The 20,415-nt window shown below is 43.6% G+C and overlaps 1 protein-coding gene across 20 annotated transcripts in view; it reads left to right on the top strand.

Moving 5' to 3' along the window:
• Positions 1-20,415, top strand: part of SLC8A1 (solute carrier family 8 member A1) — a 376,683-nt gene that overhangs the window by 49,110 nt on the left and 307,158 nt on the right. For 7 of the 20 annotated variants that reach the window (XM_025454082.3, XM_025454081.3, XM_025454068.3 and 4 more), the window contains exon 1: positions 6,212-6,426. The exons of 3 other annotated variants lie outside the window; for them this stretch is intronic. In XM_025454082.3, the coding sequence (XP_025309867.1) occupies positions 6,358-6,426 (69 nt within the window). In that variant the 5' untranslated portion in view covers positions 6,212-6,357. Of the gene's footprint in view, positions 1-4,430; positions 4,704-5,018; positions 5,302-5,802; positions 5,998-6,210; positions 6,427-20,415 lie in introns of those variants that run through there. 10 more of the 20 variants (XM_025454069.3, XM_025454067.3, XM_025454071.3 and 7 more) reach the window with 6 other exon arrangements.

Genomic DNA, 20,415 nt, shown 5'->3' with positions numbered 1-20,415 from the left:
TTGGAAATTATGCCCTCAGATTACACAATGGAGATGGGATCAAGTTAATACCCAGACATAAAAGAAAAGAAATATTTTGATCCAGCAAGAATGTTGTTTTGTTTTGGAAAGCAAATTAATGCTCAGAGACTGAGTTGTTGTTGTTGTTGCTGTTGTTGTCGTTGTTGTTCTTTGCCAGCAATTTATTTAATGCAGTTTCACTGCGGAAATTTCACAAGTCAATAGCATACAGGATGTCTTTTAATAAGCCAATAAAGAAATAATATACATCAAATCAATGATCCATTAATCACACTATTGTTCTAGGCAAAAGGAGAAGAAAGGAATAAAGTCCACAGTCAGTGGGGTTGAACCTTTACAGGAGTTGGTACTTGAGAGAGACAGGTCAGCCAACTGTGAGCTGATGTCCAGCTGTCAGTGCAAAAGTTCCCTGTTGCTAGAGCATGTTGCTAGGGAACGGTAGCTCTGGTGTCGATGGGCAAGATGATCTTCGCCAAGGGCTGCTGCCTGGTTATCACTGCTGCCAATAAGAGTCGCCTTTACCAAGGCAAGAGCTAATGCCCCAAGGTCTTTGGAGAGCTATTTTAGATGAGAAGGAGTCACTTTGCCCAGACCGAACACTCTCAGATGGTCCTCATAGACTCTCGGTATTTATAGTCTAAATGTCCTTTTCCAAGTTGCTTCTTTATATGTTTTTATCAAGAAGCCCCCAGGAGGGGCCTCTAGCAGCTGAGCTGCTGCATTCTTACTGGTGAGAAGAGGTGAGATGATGATGTCCTGACACAACATACTTCATTCTTATATCAAAATAACTTTATTTCTAAAAACAACTTTTTGGGGGGCTTTATCATAAGTAAGTGGATTTGAAATTGTACCAAACCAATATACAACAGATGTGGTGCCTCCTCTATCAAACATATAACTACACTCCATACTTAGAAAATTAGAAAGTGCGCAACAGCTTCTTTCATTACAGAGAAGGAAAGTACTCTCATACTGTAGAGGATTCATTTTCCTGGGTTTATTTATTGTATAGAATTCTGTATAGTACAAATGATAGTATAATTGTTATTGATAATGAGATGACCCGATTATGTAGAACCTAATTATATAAACACTTTTTATTTTTTACTTTATGAATATCACTTAATGGAACTTTACCAACAATAGTAACAATAACAGCATCATGTATTGAATAATTACTATAATCAAGGACTATGTCAAGCATATTATATATATTTTGTCCTACCTATAACTCCTTTAAGGAGATTCTAAAACCTAGGTTTTCCAGACAAAGATACTGTGGCTCAGAGAGATTAAAAACCTTCCCCAAGGGGATCCCTGGGTGGCGCAGCGGTTTGGTGCCTGCCTTTGGCCCCGGGCACGATCCTGGAGACCTGGGATCGAATCCCACGTCGGGCTCCCTGCATGGAGCCTGCTTCTCCCTCTGCCTGTGTCTCTGCCTCTCATTCTCTCTCTCTCTGTGACTATCATGAATAAATAAATAAAATCTTAAAAAAAAAAAAAAACCTTCCCCAAGACCACAAAGTCAGAGGGGAGGTTCAAAGCCAGATATTTGGATTCCAAATTCTTAACTCTTAACCAGTTTCTGTTCTTTTCTGACCCATGAATGGCTCTAGATAATTATTCCGCCATGAAGTCACTCACTGGTAAAGTTGTGGGACACTGGATAATGAATGTCCTTAATGTAGTAAGGGGCAGAAGTGGAAAAAAAGAGTGTCAGGATTTTGGACAAGCCCAATCCTTGATGATAAATTGCTCGGATGTGGAAGTGCAGATCCCTGATCCAAACACTGTGACAAAGTCAAAGGACATGGGTGATCCCCCAGGGCAGGAATTATGGGTTATAACTGTGAGTCTATCAGGGAGGCTGCTTCCACCCAGAGGCAGGATCCACTTACTGGATGGAACTCAGGGTGGTGCTGAACCAGTCAAAACAAAACAGAGAAGTAAAAGTTTATTTGCAGGAACAGGGCCCCAGGGAGGAGGAACAATAGCACTTCGGAGTCAACAACAACAAAAAAAATCCCTGCAGTCACCCTTGGAGCAAAAAACCCTGGACCCAATCAACAGCAAAGGAAACCCAAAGGACAAATGATGCCCATTCCTAGGTGTGGGAGAATGACTAATGCTGAGCTCCACCTGCTGACCAGGCTCAGTGTGCTATGCTACTTTTTTCTTAGGTAGAAATCAGCATCAGACTGAGCTCAAGAATGAGCAGGTAGTGGAGTGTGAAGGCTGGCAGAGTAGGAAATGAGGTGGGGAATTACTAGCTCCATATTAACACACTTGCAAAAAGACCCGGGACTAGAGAAACAATGATGGGTACCTCTGACTGAGGTGATTCAAAGTAAAAATGAAAGAAATTACAACAATGTACTTGTTTTTCTTATGATGAAGAGTTATTTAATATTTTACTAAAATACTCAATATTTTTTAAAATTTTGGTAGCCCTGATCCTGTGTCCAATTTCTCTGAAGACGTGATAAAAACATAGGGCCTAATTCACAACATTTATACTTGGTCTGAAAGTGAGTTTATTTGCTAAAAGATCTCCTGAAGGTTTGTATGAACCTGAAGATTCATTAGTTCATGAAAATCTGAACCATCTTTAGAATATATCAAATCTGGGCAGCCCGGGTGGCTCAGCGGTTTAGCTCCGCCTGCGGCCCAGGGCGTGATCCCGGAGAACCAGGATCAGTCCCACATCAGGTTTCCTGCATGGAGCCTGCTTCTCCCTCTGCCTGTGTCTCTGCCTCTCTCTCTGTGTCTCTATGAATAAATAAATAAAATCTTAAAAAAAAAAGAATATATCAAATCTTAGTGATTTCTCTGTGGAGTCCCCAAAATTGTCATGCCCTACCCCTTTGGATACTTAACAGTAGAGACCCATAACTCTGAATCCTAAGCCCAAAGGAAAGAATGGTGATCAACATTCAAGAATACAATTAAGAAATACTATTGGATTGGAATGTAAATCACCATCTTCCTACACGTAAATTTCTTCTTTCCAAAGCCACAACCTGCAGAAACCACTCTATTTCCTTACCTGGAGCCTTGTGCCAGTGATGTAGCCTTTGATAATTCTTGCAATAAAAATCCAGTCATGTATGACATTTAGAAGGGAGCAAAAGGTTCGATTTGCCTGGGGCTCTGGAACCCTTATAAAATGCCTTTAATGAGAAATAAAAGACAAAAAAAAAAAAGAAAAGAAAATTTAAATATATATATATATATATATATATATATACTCAGAGATTAAGCCAAATCAGAAAGGGTGCCAAATCATTAAGGTGAGGTTGCATTTCAATGGTGCTAGGTAAGGAGAGGACCTTCAAGTAGATCCCCCACCCCCCTCAAATCCAAACTAACCTAATAGCAGACTAGACTGGAAAAGTAGAGGAATAACAAGGAGCAAGGTAGAGCCTTAATGCTTTGCCAGTTACAGACAAGGCAAACTGGGCACCACCAGGATACAGGCATTTAAGAACAGGGCTAGTGTCACCCAGGTCACAAGCATGCTTATACTTCCAGAGAGTCTGAGCTCTCACTGAGTGGTCCTTAAGAGCAGGAATGGGCCACGCCCCTTCCACAGAAGCTGTTCCAATGACTTGTCGTCCACTCATATTTGCATTTAGCTCTATTGCTCAGTTCTTTCGCTTAGCCTCGTCCCATTTCCCGCGGGAGGAGTCCTTAGTTACATGCTACACTCTGTGTCATTTAGAAAGCAGCCACATTTCTCTCCAAGTCCTTTTCACTGAGTGTGAGCCAAATGTCTGCCTCTCACACTCCCTTGAAATCAGTACCCAAAGTAATTTTTGGCTAAGGACATACTCTCACAGAGAGATGGTGACCTTCTGCGTCTCCCCCACATGTCATTCTGTTTATACCTCCTAGTCAGTGCCGTCTAACGAAGTCTGTGGAAAGTCAAGAACATTTAACTCCTAGCCAGGAAAGGAAAATGTTTTTAGGGGACAATGAATGATTCCTGGGAATATACAAGGAGTAGCTTGGTTTCCTCCATCAGGATGTGTATCCTTCGCCACTAGATGGACGCAGCAGATCCTTGTTAATGAAAGCACAGTCCTCCTCCAGGCAGTACCAACATCGCTTGTTAAGTTTGCTAGAAATGCAGATCCTAGGCCTGCTCCAGATCTGCCACATAAGAAACTGTAATTCCCAGGTGATTCAAATGCGCATTCCAGGATTGAGGGGGTATTGCGTCCAGAACAGTGGTTCTCAACCTTGGTTAGAAGTAGGAATCAACCAGTGAATCTTTAGGGAAAAAAAAAAAAAAAAAAGGTTACTGAGGCCTGGGTCCTACCCCTCTAGAGATTCCAAGTTAATCAGTCTGGGGTGTGGCCTAAGCACTGGGATTTTTATAGTCCAACAGTGGGATTCCTGGAGTCAGAATCGCCTTTCTCCTGTGGCCTGGCCGCCACAGAGCTGCAGGGTAGGCAGTGCGGAGGACTGCTCTACGGACTTAACTTTCTGCCTGGTGCTCTGATCCTCTCATCGCCTCCATACAGCGGCCCCTGACCCCTCACACCAAGGCGAGCTACACCACTGGTGAATGTCAACTGATGCTTTAAACACAAAAGCTTGGAGTCACTCTTGAGAACGACAACCACCAGGGTCTCAAGATGAGATGCTAAAATCTGCCTTTTTAACAAGCTTCCCAGGTGTGTCTCATGTGCAGCCAGGTTTGTGAACTCCACAGTGGGTCTAGCCTTTCATCCTGCCAAGTCATTAAGGATTTGTAAGGATGAATGAGCTGTCAAGAGAGCAAGGGCCTGGTGCAATGCTCCTTTATTAATTATGGGGAAGTGATGTATTGGCAATGATAATGCTTCTCTTGGAAAGGCCAATGAATGGTTCGTCGATTGCTGCATCAGATTTTTCCTAACTCAACCCTAATGCTCATCTTTTACTCCCCTGTGTAGCTTAGAAGCCGGCACGGCTTTCGCTTTAAACAGCTCCTTGGTCTTTATTCCCAGGTGAGGAGCCGCAATCTTTGAGGGAAATACCAACACGGAGCCTCTTTCAGGGATCCTGGCTGGGGAATACCTCTCCCCTCACCCCCCACATCCTCATCTGCTTGTGTCAGCAGCTTCTCGCCTCGGTTCTGCTGTGCATGTCTACACGTAGGAAAAACCCAGGGAAGATACAAGAGAAAAATCATTGATCCATCCCCAGGTCCCTTTGCTAAACGGACGCTTGCTTTAGCAGAGGGCTAGAAAGCGGGGGACCAAAGATCTATCTGGATTAACCATTTCAGAGGTGAGACCCGGGCAGGCAAGTCGGGGTGAGGGTTTTCCGAGGAAGGTTGCCCAGAAAAGTTGCAGCGCGGGTCCGCGCGTGTGACCGATGGGCCGGGTGCCCGAGGGAGCGCTAGCGCGCGGCCGCCACGCACTGCGGGGCCCGGGGCCGGGAGCGAATCGAGAAGCCTTCCCGGCGGCGGAGGCCGGGGGCCGGGGGCCCGGGGGGCTGGAAAGGCTGCCCGCCCGCCCGCCCGCCCGCCCGGGGCTCCAGAAACGCGCCGGCTCCTCTCCCGGGGCGGTCGCCGAGGGCGCGGGGGCCCGGCGGGCGGCGGCGGCGGCGGCGGCGGGGCCGAGCGCGCGTGGGAGCGAGTGCGAGGCTGCGGGCGGCGGGCGGCGGGCGGCGGGCGGCGGGCGGGCGAGTGTGCGCGGGAGGGAGGGGGAGCGCGCGCGCCGCCCGGCCCCGGCCCTCCCAGCCTCCCGGCCTCGGCGCCTGCCTCCCGCCCGCGCGCACCGGCTGCCCGCTGCCGCCGCTGCCGCTCGCGCCGCCGCTGCACGGGGGAGCCTGCCCGCCGCCGCCCGCTTCGTGCTTCCCCCCCCGAGGATGCGAGCGACCTCTTCCCTGAGGCCGGGAGCTATTTAAAAGGAGGGCGTGCGCCGTATCGCCTGCGAGCTGGAGGAGCTGGGGAAGGATCCATCCACACTGCCCCCAAACCAGGTAGGATCGCACGATGGGCAGCGGGAGCGAAGGGGTCGGCTGCCGCCAACTATTTTCCATTTCTTGTTCGTGAGGCTACACTTCCCTCTGCTTTGGCGAAGCACCAGCTGCTAAATTGTGTGTGTGTGTGTGTGTGTGTGTGTGTGCGCGCGCGCGCGCGTGTGTCCCTACACGTTTTCTGGGGTGTCCGCGCTTCTCGGGGAGCGAGACTGCTCGGGCTGGTGCGTCTGGGCGTGAGTGTGCCTGCCTTGCCGGAGCCGGCTGCCGGCCGAGGAAGAAAGGGCTGCTCAGGGAGATGCTGCGCCCTGCACGGCGCTGGGCTCCGGGGCTCCAGGGCGCGAAGAGCTAAGTGCACCCGGAATGCAGCGCTGCTGGGGAGCCGGGCGTCCCCACCCACTGGGCTCGGCTCCGCGGTCATCCCTCCTGCTGGTAATCCCTGGGGTCTCCCCCGAGGCCACGCTCGCGAGTCTCTTTTCCGGCCAGCTCTGGGTGCTCCTTCACCACGGACTGCGGAGAGGAGGGAGTTGTGGCCGGGGCAGGCGGATCAGGCAAGGGGGCGGGGGTGGGGTCGGGGGTGACAGCGGGAGAGGGGGCTGAAGGGTCCCCGTCTCTGGGCACTCCGCAGGGGTGTGCGTTGGGGATTCTGCACGCACGGGCATCTTCCCCCCACGAGATTCAAAGGGAACTTTGCAGCTGCATTATCTGCCTCTGGAGCTTTGCTGGCTCTTGGGGAAATGGTCTGTGTTCTCAGATGTGAGGATATCCTTCTTGGCTCCTCCTTAATGAAGAACAGGGAGGTCTTATGGGTGGACATTCGGCTAAAGAAACCAAATCTGCCCAGCTGATGCTTTTAAAAATACAGTATGTGTGCATCCTGGATTTTAAAAATCCGTCCCCCCCCCCCCCCCCCCAGGATTCTGTTGACTATTTGATGAATGACTGGGGCTGGCAATTTGTATTTCCCTCTCCAGACAAAGTGGCAGCGGTTGGGTTGAAAGCAGAGTGATCAAATTTAACAAAGAATTTTTTTTTTTTTTTGGAAGAGAGCAATAGTGCATGGTGTCCGCAGTCATTGGAAATAAAGTCATGCTTTGCACTGGGTATCTGTTTAACCCCCCCTTAGCCTGGCTCCCTTGCTGGCGCTCTGTATCTCTCCTGCTAGTCAGCCACTAGTGGTTGTGACTATAACAATACAAACTTTGTCCTGCTGGAGGTGTAAAGACTAAAAAGAGAAAAAAGGATATCAGTAGGAGGTGTAGTGGAAGAAGCTTTTTAAAAAATGACAGATGTGGTAAAGACAGTGCTGGCATCCAGATCATGGAGGAGCTAGCAGAGTAGGTGGAGATTCTGATCAGATCTGGTTAAAGGCATAGCTTTGAGTATCTCCAAATATGAGCAATTGAACACCCACAATCCAGCATCTCTGTGAAGATTTGCTAAGGGAAATGGGGAAACGGGGAGCAACCAGGAGGGGATTCTGCAAGTATACCTCCCACCCACGCCCCCCTAAACACACACTCACACACACACACACACACACACACACACACGCGCGCGCGCGCACACACACACACTTACATGTTTTCTCTTTCTCAAAGCTACTCCTGCAGCAAGTCGGGAAAAGCGGGTGGAAATGTATCTAGATGTTTAATTCATTTCAGATAAGAAAACAAAACCAGAATAAGGGCGATCGCTTTTAGGTTCCTCTTTCAAATCCTGTGTCGTTTGGATTTAGCTCTATGGGTTTTCTAAACTTGCTTAATTGGCTGCTTAGGCTGGTGTGAAAGGAGGAAGGAAGGGAGAGCTAGCTCCATCTTTGGGGCCTCTGAGTGAGAAGGTGGGGGAAGACCCACTCACTTCATCAAGGAGCAAGATGTGTTTTCTTAAATGGTTTTCATTTTACAAATTCCGCCTGCTTGAAGAATTCCATTTGATTCTGGTGGCTATTTTGCTAAGATTTTTCCCACCTACTAAAAAAAAGAGCCCTGATTTTTTTCCCCCTAAAATGGCTATTGTCTTGCATTGAATATGGAATGATTAATTACTAGGGAAATAAGGAACTGGATAGAGGTAAACGATTATTGACTGTTGAGCTATGCAAGGGTTGCAGAGGATGCAAGGGTCCACGACAATCAGACTTAATTTACTCTGTCTTGAAAGCTTAATAAGGCTGAAGAGGAGAGTGATGAATTAAAAGAATATGAAGGCTGTGCTTTGTATCTGTCTGTCTGTCTATATATTTACCCACCTACCTATCCATCTATCTTTCTATTTATTTTATCATGACTATTTAATGATTTCTGCTATATCATTTTGGATTAAGAGCTAGCTAACCATTTTGTTGACCATGAAGGGGAAGAGAGTGATAGCAGTGCTTTCACTGGAAGGAAGATAAGGTGTAGTCAGGACTGTATGCAGAAATTACATTAATTGCTCTTTGAAGCTTACTATGTTTTGAAAAAAAAAATTCCAAGAGAGCTTCAGCATTTTGTTAGCAAGCTATATTTAACATGTTTTTTATCAGACAAAAATAGACTTTTATTTATCTTGCAAAGTAAACTCATGGTTTCTTCCCTCTCAGTATTTAATCTGTTTCTTTGAAAAAATAAATAATGATAAAAGCTCTGCAGATCCAATGAGGTTGCAGTCCTGCTTTAAAGCAAGTTAAAGCATTCATTTAGGTCATGGATATGTTTCCCCCAAAGTAAGTGCATTTTAGAACTTTGCCATCTGATTTTCGTGTTGCAGTTCAGTGAGAGGAGCCCTTTCTGCATGATGTCTTCAGGTAGAGGGAGCATATCATAAAGGTAGGTAGCAAGCAGTCTACCCCATCAGCATGGAAATAAACCAGGTGCAAGTTGAAATAAAAATTAAATCTGAAATAAGAAATATACGATTAAAAGAGTGTGGTAGAGCTCTACCTTGTATGTTTTATATTTTTGCAGTGTGGATGTTTGTTATTTTGAACCAAAAATTAAATTGTTGCTTTACATTTGCTGAGAATTTAGGGATCAACGTGTTGCAATCTTTCTCTTCTTGTTGCTCCTTTCATCCCTCCTGCTTTTTTTTTTTCCTCACAAGGGATAGATGTCTCTTGCCAGAACATCTTCTAGTATTGTCCATACCTCATACTTAGAGCCCTCCCTCACCATAACCTATACCAGATAGTCTCCCATCTGATCAAATTCTCCTGCTCCCTCTTGTGGCAAATATTCTCCCTGACTTTCCCTAGATTTAAGAATTACAGCTCACATCACTCACAGTTCCCTTAGCTGTCTATCACTTGGGTTCTAATCCCAGTAATACTTGTGGCTAACCGAGCCAGTGGGTTCCTGAAACTACCCGTTTCCCGTTTTCTCTCTGAACAAAGGGATGTCTATCCCCTGGAGACATACTTGAGATTTAGTGGAAGTAAATGTCAGATGCTTTCTGACCCATTGGGATGGAATAGATTTGGGAAATGTGAGCTTTCAGAGTTGGCCTCTGAGATTTTGATTTGGACTCGGAGCTAGTCCGGTGGGGCCTCATTAAATGCAGTGAGATGATTTTCAGTTTTCTTTCTTTCTCTTCCAAAAGATACCTCTTTCCCTGTGTGTCTATGTCTCTCCATCTCTCTTTCTTTCTCTCTCTCTCTCTCACTGCCTCCCTCCCCAGGCTCTCATGCACACACACACACACACACCACAAAATATATTTTATACGACACATATTTTGAAGACTTAAGCTAATTAATAATTAGGTTTTCAGTAAGGTTTGTAAATCAGAAACCTACTTTCTGAACTGGAGACTTGTGGGGTAAACTACTCTCGCTGGCATGTTTTCATCAAGAGCAGCTCAGAATACAAATGAGGAGATCGGGTGCCTTCTTCCAGTGTGTTGGCTCAACTTGGAAGACAGTTGCTTGCAGCCCTCACTGCCTCAAGTGTTTTGTGTAGACTCCTTGCTGACAACTCTGATTGAACTCTAAATGTTTTATATCCACATCTCTGATTGTCCTTTGATCTGCGTAGCGAAGAGAGTATGGTACCTAACAAGATAGACAGAGGTTCAAGAGAATCACAGTTGCTCTTTACCTGAAAAACTTTTTTTTTTCTTTTTTAAAGATTTTATTTCTTTATTCATGAGACACACAGAAGAGGCAGAGGGCAGAGGCATAGGCAGAGGGAGAAGCAGGCTCCCTGCGGGGAGCCTGATGCGGAACTTGATCCCAGGACCCCAGGATCATGCCCTGCACAAGATCGCTCAACCACTGAGCCATTCAGGTGCCCCCTCTTTACCTGAAACTTTCTAGCCAATTTCAAGAGGAAGAGGAGGACATAGGGAAAGAGAAAATGAAGGAAATGTGTGTGTGGTCAAAGGCAAGTACATTTTAGGCAGCCGCCTCTAAAGTGATCTGGTGGGGGCGGGGGTGGGCAAAACATCCTTGGATTGGAAGCATTTATCCATTTACCAACATAAGATCAGAAATTCTCACTATTAGACATTCGCTTGAATAAAGTCATTCTATCTGGTAGATCTTTAACAAAATACAATGACACCAGGTAGGAAAGAGCCACCCTGAATTCTTATAAACCACTGACATCTGTTCATTCGTCAACTTGTATTGGTTTATCAGGTCAGCTGACAGAAAAGTCTTGAGGGCCTGAAACACAGGAAGGTACAGGAGAAGTGAAAGTAGTTTGAAACTAGGTTGGTGCCCTGTTTGTGCCCTCAGTGGCTCCTTCTGGTGGGGAAGTGTGAGGGACCTGCCTGCCCAGGAACAGGGCCGCTGTGGGGGAGTAGAGAGTAGCCAGGCAGAGACAACATACACTTCCATGCTGAAATTTTACTTCTGGCACAGCAAAAATATAAAAAATCTGATCCTTTCTGGAAAACTTAGCCTCTTGAATTCCTCTGAGAAGGGGCAAATTATGTTCCCCAGTGTGAATGTTCCCCAATTATATCCCTAAAATCTTGAATGGCTTCTACTATATGTCATCTTGGAATATTCATACCAGTACCCTATAAAACGCACATGCGATGCCAGTTCAGACAAATGGCTGCTTGTGTATACAGTAGACATAGAAAAATAAATTTAAATATTAAAATTCATCTTAATTTAAAGAAAAGAATCACTTAGGTGTCATTACACGTGAAGTCAAAAATAATTAATAGTTTCTTCATTGGATCTAAAGTGAAATGAAATCAGACAGCCAAGAGGGTGATTCAGCAATTTACTCCAGCACAACTGTGACATTTATTGAGCACTAACTGTATGCAAGGCACTGTGCTGGGCTTTTCAGACAATGCAGATGATGAAGAGGAGTTATTTGACAGCTCCTGAGTGCTCATTGTATGCCCAGGGCCAATCTAGGCACTCTGAATGTGTTTTCTCATTTAATGCTCATAAGTGCCCTGCAAGGAAGCATCCTTATTATGATTTAAAGATGAAGACAGTGGCTCAGTTAAATAACTTATTCGAGAGTTAATAGGTGATAGTACCAGTTTTTGATGCTGTTCACAAGCTACTTTCATTGTGCCACGTTCTCTATTCTTCAGGATGTCATGGTCTAGAACACCTAAATGCTGGGCCAATGGAGAAATATTGCTACAATTGTCTAATGAGCAAAATGCTGTAGAGTTGAAAGGAAGAAGAGAATATTGGAAGAGACTTCATGGAGGAGGCATTTTAGTTCATTTTTAAAGAGTGAAAAGGGCTTCTGAAATAAATAAAGCCCTGGATGGCACAGTTGTTAAGCATTCGACTCTTGGTTTCAGCTCAGGTCATGATCTCAGGGTCCTGGGACAGAGCCCCGCGTTCAACCCCGAGTGGGGCTTCATGCTCAGAATCTGCTTGAGACTCTCTTCTGCCCCTCCCCACCATGCACACACATGCACTGTCTCTCTCAAAAATAAATAAAATAACATAAATACAGCCTAGCCATTTTTGAAACATGTAAACCAGACCCAGCTAATTTATGCCAAGCACAACCCTGGGGCAATGTTAGGGCCATTTCTAGACTTTTAAAATCAGCTGTGTGTCCCAGTCAGAACCATGCCATGGGAACAGTGGATCTGGAACAAATGATAGCATAAGCCACTGCACATGTGTATTTTACAAAATTCAGGATGAATTTCCAGCATGGCCTTTAAAGAGAGACACTGTAAGAGTCTGAGAGGTCAGACAAAGGATAGACCACTCTTAAATTTGATGGTTATGTTTTCTGGGCTGTTACAGGTGGTTTTTGTTCCGCTCCCCCTCCTTTTTTTTTTTTTTTTTGGCACTGAATGGCTCTGGTGCTTTCTCTCTTGAGCTTCTTGAACTTTGAACTTTTCCTGCTCCTCATAAAGCACAGGACCCAGGGCCAGCTGTGGCTCTGCCCTGCTCGATGTATAGCACCTAGTCCTAACAGCAAGTTTAGAGAATTCAACTGCTTACCCTTCCCACAAACCTAAACTTCCTGCATAGACCATGGTAGAGCCTCTAAAGTGAACGGCATCCGGCAGGAGTGAAAGGATAGAGTTTGGGGAGGTGCTAAGTCATATCAAATGCCTCTCAGAAGTTCCAAGCCACTCTTCCAAAATAATCCACCTGCCAGATGTTGGGGGATGGGAGCTCCCTGAAGCTGAAATTTATGAATTGGTGCTGGGCAGAGTTGATGGCTCTTTTTCCCCTACCTCCTCACTGCCTCTTCTCTCCTGGTCCTGCAACTGTTAACAGCCCCTTTTAGGATTAGCTTCTCCTTCTTCGTGCTCTTGCTGCTTAGAACCACAGCTTTCTCTAGAAGGGATCACAGCAGAGATCAAATGGTTCTTTTTAAACAAATGAGCAAATGAAGGTCATAGAAAGTAAATGACTTTTGAGAGGGAAATAGGAGCAGATTGAATTCATATCTAGGGCTCTGAGGCCATGTCACCAAAGTCACATCTTCCTTTTTTGTCTGATCCTGTAGAAGGCCTCCAGAAATGTATCTGTGATTTCTGGCCTCAGGAGTCCCTGGATGTCTCTTAATGATTCCCCAAGGTAGAAAGACAATGATGACTTTTCCTTCTAGGTTGAGGGTATTGACCAACAGAATGAGGAACCCTAGAATAGTCAGGCTAAAGTTCTCTCAGGTCAATAGGCATATCATGACAGTCATAATATTTATTTGAATTCAACAAATGGTATATCTAACATCATGCTAGGTGCTTCCCTCTGCTTCATTCTGCTCATCTATCAAATGGAAATGATAACGGTAAGAAGCCATCTGGGGTTTTTGTGAGGCATAATACATTAATACTTGTAAAACATTGGGAAGGGTTTCTGGCATGTGAGTGCTCAGTAAAGATTTGCTCTTATTCCTTGAGATGAATAGTGAGTCTCTGTCTCTGCCTGTGTGCCTTTACATGTACATGCTGATTGTGGGAGGTTGCCATGGAGAGGAGGAAGATAAGGACATACATAATGACATATACCACAGGTCACAAAACTGTTTTTCAAATGGCCACATAGTAAACATTTTTGGCTTTGTGGACCACAGCGCCTGTCACAATTATTCGACACTGCTGTTGTAGCATGAAAGCATCCATTGACAATACTTAAATGAATGGGCATGCTGTGTGCCCTAAGATATTATTTATTGACACTGAAATTTGAACATCCTATAATTTTCACATCATGACACATTCTTTTTTTGTTGCTTTAGTTATTTAAAAAAGTAAAAAAAAAATTTAATGAAATGGGCCCCATAAAAATATGCGGCAGGCTACATTTGACCTGTTGACTGTAGTTTGCCAACTCCCGACACACTGCTAGATTGTGAGAGATGCAAAGGCAAAATCAGTGAGCTTGAAGAATCCTAGCAGTTGGGGTTGGTGTCCTGCGAAGAGAGGTGGCCTAGAATCTAAGACCTTGTGTTAGAGCCAAACTCTGTCAAATTTGAGATGTGTGGCTTTGAAAAAGTCTTTTAAATTATCGTGGCCTGAGTTTTCGTGTTGGGGAAAGGGGGTAGGGGCAAAGTTAGATGGCTGTCAGGGGCCTTCCTGGTAATAAAAACAGTTTTATAAAGAGAAATTGGAAATTTAAGATGGATCATGGAAGGCAGGTAGAAAAGCATGAGAAAGGAAAACATGGTGCATATTTGGGTAATTTTTATTTAGTAGCTTAGTTGACTACCAGGAACAGTAACCCTGGCAACATAGACATGTGCTGTATTATGATGATGACCTTGAATGTCAAAGCAAGGGATTAGGGTATCACAGTTTCCTATTGTTAGCAAAATTCCCCAGTTTTACAGGTTAGTCTGAGAAAGGGCAAATGCCATGTCCAGTGCCACAGGAAATCAAAACCATCATGAAACAGTTTTTATAGTGTCTGTATATTTGTGATGCAATGGTCTTGTAAAGGTTTTTACTGAAAAACTACCATTAGCCAGTCTTTCTTACTGACAATAAATTATTAATAATAATAAAAAAAAATGGTCCTGGAGAACTGAGACCAGCACTCATTTCTTTTGGCTCCCAGACCAATGATCCTTTTTCCCACCTCATTGCCCCCAGCAGAGTGGTACAATGAAATTAACTGCAATTACGTGATTGTGACCTCAGAGGGGCAAGTCAAAAAAATTACAGAAGCCATTTGACTGTTTTCCTTTTTTAAGATAGATTTATTTATTTATTTATTTATTTATTTATTTATTTATTTATTTATTTAAGAAAGAGAGCACACAAGAGCTTGCATAAGCAGGGGGAGGAGCAGAGAGAGAGAGAGAGAGAGAGGGAGAGAGAGAGTTTTAAGCTGACTCCACGCTGAGAAAGGAGCCTGTTGTGAGGCTGGATCCCACAACCCTGAGATCATGACCTAAGCGGAAATCAAGAGTCGGGAACCAATTGAGCCACCCAGGTGCTCCTCCCCCTGGTTTTGGCTTTGAGTATTTTCTAAACATGATCTCATCTCCCAGCATATCTTAGAAGGTCTGTGAGTATCACCATTACACAGAAAGTGAATTGCAAAAAGTTTAACCCAAGACCTGGCAACCCAACCATCTTTTGCCTGGCTTCCTGCTGACTATCTTAATTTTTAGCTCACATGTTATTTCTTTAAGCAAAGCTTTCCCTAATACCCTAGGAGGTCAGGTCCTCCATTAGTTACTCTTGTAGGGCAGTGTTTTGCCTTTACAACATTTATTAGAGTTAATAATTATGTTTCTTTTCGAAATAATTTAAATTAACGTCTGTCATCTGTCTTCCCTGCTGCATAATACATTCCAGAAGGGGAGAGATTTGTCTGTTTACTTCATGGCTCTAGCCCCAGTGCCTCTCCCACTCCAGACACGTAATAGACATTTAGGGTTTGTTGAATGAATGAGTGAATGAATGTTCTTGCATAAGTCATTGATACTGATGAAAACATTTCTTGCTTAAAAGGCAGAAGTTACTCTCTTCACTTGCTAATTAAATAATCAGATGATTGGCATTTCTTCTTCCACTGACTTTTTTTTCTCCAATCTTCCCCACTGGCTTTTCTCCAGTCCTGGCCTATCACAAGAAAACCATAACATAATGGTCTTGGCATAGTTACTAACATTAAAACCGTAACCCTTCAGCCAATATTTAAACAATTCTTCAAATATACGTGTAAAGGGATTGGTGTAAAGGACATATTCACTAGATGCTTTATCTCATGGAGAAACTGTGTGTTTCATAAACTCTGCTCAGGGATTTGTGTAAAAGTTTCATGTTTTCCCATAAGCTATTCAATTTATTCCTCTAAATACTAAAATTTGGCTACTTCCTTTGTAAGCTGCTTCCATTTTAAAAACTTTACTTGGGGGATCCCTGGGTGGCTCAGCGGTTTAGCACCTGCCTTTGGCCCAGGGCGCGATCCTGGAGTCCCAGGATCAAGTCCCATGTCGGGCTCCCTGCATAGAGCCTGCTTCTCCCTCTGCCTGTGTCTCTCTGCCTCTCTCTCCCTCTCTCTCTCTCTCTCTCTCTCTCCATCTATCATGAATAAATAAATAAAATCTTTAAAAAAAAAAACTTTACTTGTTCTATATACATATACACCTGGTTTTAAAGCCATGTCACTGTGTAGATTGTCAGAAACTTTAGAAAATTGTAGCACAGAATATTGATGAAGGGTCACCATTACATGAGCATCTATCAACTCGAGTTTTAAAAAATATTTCTTGGGTTCCAGGTGGCTCAGTGGTTGAGCGTCTGCCTTTGGCTCAGGGCATGATCCCAGGGTCCTGGGATTGAATTTCACATTGGACTCCCCATAGGGAGCCTGCTTCTCCCTTTGCCTCTCTCTATGTGTCTCTCATAAGTAAATAAGTAAAAAATCTTTTAAAAAATAAAAATATTTCTTTTTACTTCCTTCTTCTGCTTTTCTTAAGAGCATCTTATTCTTTTAAGGACTGTGATTTAACACTATGCAGGAAAATTTAAAAGACTCAAACTTCAAGTTGATAGGGTTCCATCTCTTGAAAAGCAATCTACTTGAAGATGAAGTTTAATGACTCAGGGAAAAAGCTGATGAAATTCACCAGCCTCTGCTCACATAACCAGCATTTTCCTTGGTAAAAAAAGATTAAAAAAAAACAAAAACATGCTGGATGTTCCTATCACATAGGTTGAAATTAGATTCTGTATTAAACAGCCCTAGTCCCAAGAGGCAGACTAGAATGCAAAAGCGACAACAAAATTTACCCTTGAGCTGAGGTAAAGAGAGGGAAGGGTGATGCACGTAAAGACCCTATAATTTCAAAAGCACAACTTTCCACACCACCCAAGGATTCAGGTTTGGGGTTTCTATTTCTACATATTGTCTACTCTATTCAGGACTTGTGCATGGAACTTGGATGGAAGGTCTCCAAAGGCTTCCATTTATCCTGGATCTTTGTCACATGTTGGTGTAGTGTCCTAGCAATCCTTAGATGTTTCTATTTAAAGAGAGCAGAACTAACCCTTGGCAAAAATTTTTTTTTGTCTGTTTGTTTGTTTACATTTTTTTCCTTTTTTAAATAATAAATTTATTTTTTATTAGTGTTCAATTTGCCAGACCCTTGGCAAAATTATGAAGTAGATATAAGTTACTCCCAATGCTTTAACCTCCTCTTTGGGGGCCCATGAGATCTCCTATCTTCTCCATTGTCTAGATCTCTTCTGCTTCCCCCTTGATTCACTAAGGGGTTCTATATTTTGATGCTATCTGCAGTCCTAATCTGTGAGAAAGAAAGCTCTTTTGATCTGTTATTTCACATCAACATTTTACTGATATTGCAAGAAACACTATCCTCTAATTTTTAGGCACTGCTATCCAGTACCTCACCTAAGTGCTTTGCTCTGCAATCTGTGTTTGCTCAGAAGACTCCCTGCTGGTTCTACTCCCTACCTAGTTCTGCCCTTTATTCCGGTGCCCTAAGGGGTGGTGCCAAGACTGCCTCTATCAAATCAGCTGGGTGCTTGCTAAAGTTCAAATTTGGGTTTTCTCTTTAGAGATACTGTACATCTGGTGATGGCACCCAGTTATCTGGATATTAATGAATTTCCCAAGTGTTTTGTGGGTGAACTTAAATGGAAGCAGCAGCGCTCTATGCCTTATGCACACCATTCTTTCCTTCTAGAATGTCCTCTCACTCTTTCTAGCTAACTGTTTGAGTTGCTTGAAGACTGTCAGTTCATCTGGTGCAGGTGCAATTATCTCTGTAATCCCCATAGTGCTGGCTTTGGTGCTTTGCACATATACACACACAGTGCATGCTCAATGAATAAATGACTGGTCCACTCTCTAGAGCCAGAAATACAGAGAGGGCTGTGCTTCACTCAGAAACACATTTCTTAAGGTGAAACGTCAACAAGCTAGTGTGGAAAATATTTTTAGGTAGTAAATCGTTTTCGGTGACCCAGATATAAAGGCACGCATATGACCTCATTTTTTGCTACTAGTGTGTAAGGTTGGACATCAGAGGCTGCTCTTTCTCTTCAGGGTGGATGGTGAACAAATTATTATCTGAAATAGTTATTGTTGTCCATCATGAGGCCTCTGAAAGATTTGCAGGGTACAATCAAGGTGCTCCAAGGCCTTGCTTCCAGGAGTTCACTACGCTTAGAAACCTTAGGTGGTGGAACAGTAGGCTGAGCAATCTGCGGTTTCTAGAAACCTGGTTGTATTAATCCAGGAGCTCAGGTGCATTAACCTGGGAACGAGGCAGTCTGCTCTGAGGGTGTCAAGGTGCATCCATGATCTATCTCACTGTCTGAATGCCTGGAAAGCCTCTCCTTTACTGTGATTCTCTAGTAATGAAAGAGTTCTGTTCCAGAAAGGAGATTCACACTTGACTTTTGTAATACCTCTGTAGAATGTGAGCTTCTTGGAGGATATTATCTTATTCATCTTTTTAACACAATATCTGGCATATGGGAGTGGCTAAGAAAAGCTTGGCAGACAAAACCATGAATGAATGTGTTGTTTTCCTGTAGCTTTGGATTACTTACTGGTTTAAAAATTAAAATAAAATAGAATAAAATAAAAAGTATTGGCCCTAGGACAGCAAATTTGTGAGCTGCATTGAAATTCTTGAGAAAATACTGGTTTATTGTTATTAAAGTATTAACTTGTTGTGCTAAAATTCAGTGTCATTCTCCCCAGCTCCACCCATCTTGTATTTTAGTTTTGCCTGCTCACTGCTAGGATTTCTTTCTCTATTTTCTTTTTCTCCTGACCAAATGGAAAAACCTTGAGATTATTACATGGCTTTGGTGTGATTTCAGACCTCAGATTTTAGCTGATGATCCCCCAAATGGATCATCTTTCCCTCGCTACGTGAGGAATAAGAAGGCTTACGAAGCCCTTACTCCAGAGGGTGGGGAGGGACGAGACAGGAGAGGCAAGCATGAAGGCTCTTGTTAAGATAGTGCAAACAACGACATACATTTATTCAGGGGGAAAGGAGGGCAGCATGGAAATGTTATTCCTCACTAAGTAGGGAGTTCTTTGCTAACCAGAGAACAGTACTGTTCACCTAGGTAGTGAAACCAAACAAAAAATGCTGCCATTTTGGAAAGCACGATGGTATAATTAAGACAAAGTGCCTGGATTAAAATCCCAGTTCACTTATGTTTGTACAACTTCAGCTAGTTTACTTTTACAAATCATTTATTTTTCTCATTTGTAAAATGAGAATGATAATACCTCCTTGCAATATTGTCAGAAAGGTCAGGGACAGTGAATGCAAAGCAGTCAGTAAAGCACCTGGGACAAAGCATGTGCTCAGTCAGTGGTTTTGGTCATTATTGTCAGAATTTGGCATTTATGACAATAAGGGGGGCCCTTACTCCGCCCTTGGCACTGGCAAAATGAATCCAAGGACGGTCCTGGCCCAAGATTAGCAGAGCAGCTTCCCTTTGAATTCCTCTCTATTTATTTAGTATTGAAAGACTCTCTTTATTCTCCAGCTTTCTTTCTCTTATATTTCCATGCCAGTGTGCAGAGTTAATTTATTTAAATTTAAATTCTTGATGCACTTTCCCTTTTATGAGGCATCTGTAATGGAGCTGATTTTTGGTTGGTGCTTGACCAGATGTCTTTTTATTGTTCTGAAAGGAGAAGAGATGCTTAATTGAGGATGTCCAAAATATCAGGACCCTCTCAACAGAGCAGATGAACTTGGCATTACAAAAGAAATCAGCCAGCCAGGGCTCATGTAGGAAGACCCATCCCCAGGTGCCGGGGAAAGTGTCAGAGCCCCAGTTCCTCTATGCTGGAGGCCAGTTCTTCCAGCCTGAGGTTCTCTGCCTATGAGCCTGTATCACATTTCCTCTCCTCCACCCAATACCGATATTGGCTTTTCAGTGTAGTGTGATATTGGCCTCTGCTCATTTTAGGGGCATCCGCTTCACACAGGGCACATTTTTAAATGCAAATGCCTAGTCAGAGCTCCCAGATTCTGATTTACCTTCAGAGATTTGGTGAATCAGCACATGACCCCATGAGGACTATTTTATTCATTCAATAAGCAGGTGCCACGTATCTTTTATGTGCCAGATTCTGCTCTAGGAACTGGAGATCCATCAATGAACAAGAGAGACAAAAATCTCCACCTATACAGAGTTTATGTCTATCAGAGAAAGAAAGGCAATAAATAGAACCATTACATAAATTATATTAACACATAAACAGTAATAAGTTCTACATAGAAAAACAAAGTAGGAGAAAGGGCCATGGATGACATCTCATGACTTTTCAATAACTTCTTCGCTATTTTAAATCTGAAACTCACCTTTCTGCTTTTGGCCACATTGCCTGACCATTACCCGAGGGGCTTCCTTTGATGAATGAGGTGACTGTTTTCTGACGTGGCACAGGATTCTCTGACTGTAGTCTCATACGTTCAACCGGTGTGAGCCCCTTATATGACCTCTCTCTGCCTGTACTCTAGAGGACCTGTCCCAATT

Source organism: Canis lupus, chromosome 17 (assembly GCF_003254725.2).
Source record: "Canis lupus dingo isolate Sandy chromosome 17, ASM325472v2, whole genome shotgun sequence".
Lineage (NCBI taxonomy): Eukaryota > Metazoa > Chordata > Mammalia > Carnivora > Canidae > Canis > Canis lupus.
This window is presented reverse-complemented; position numbering and strand designations above follow the sequence as displayed.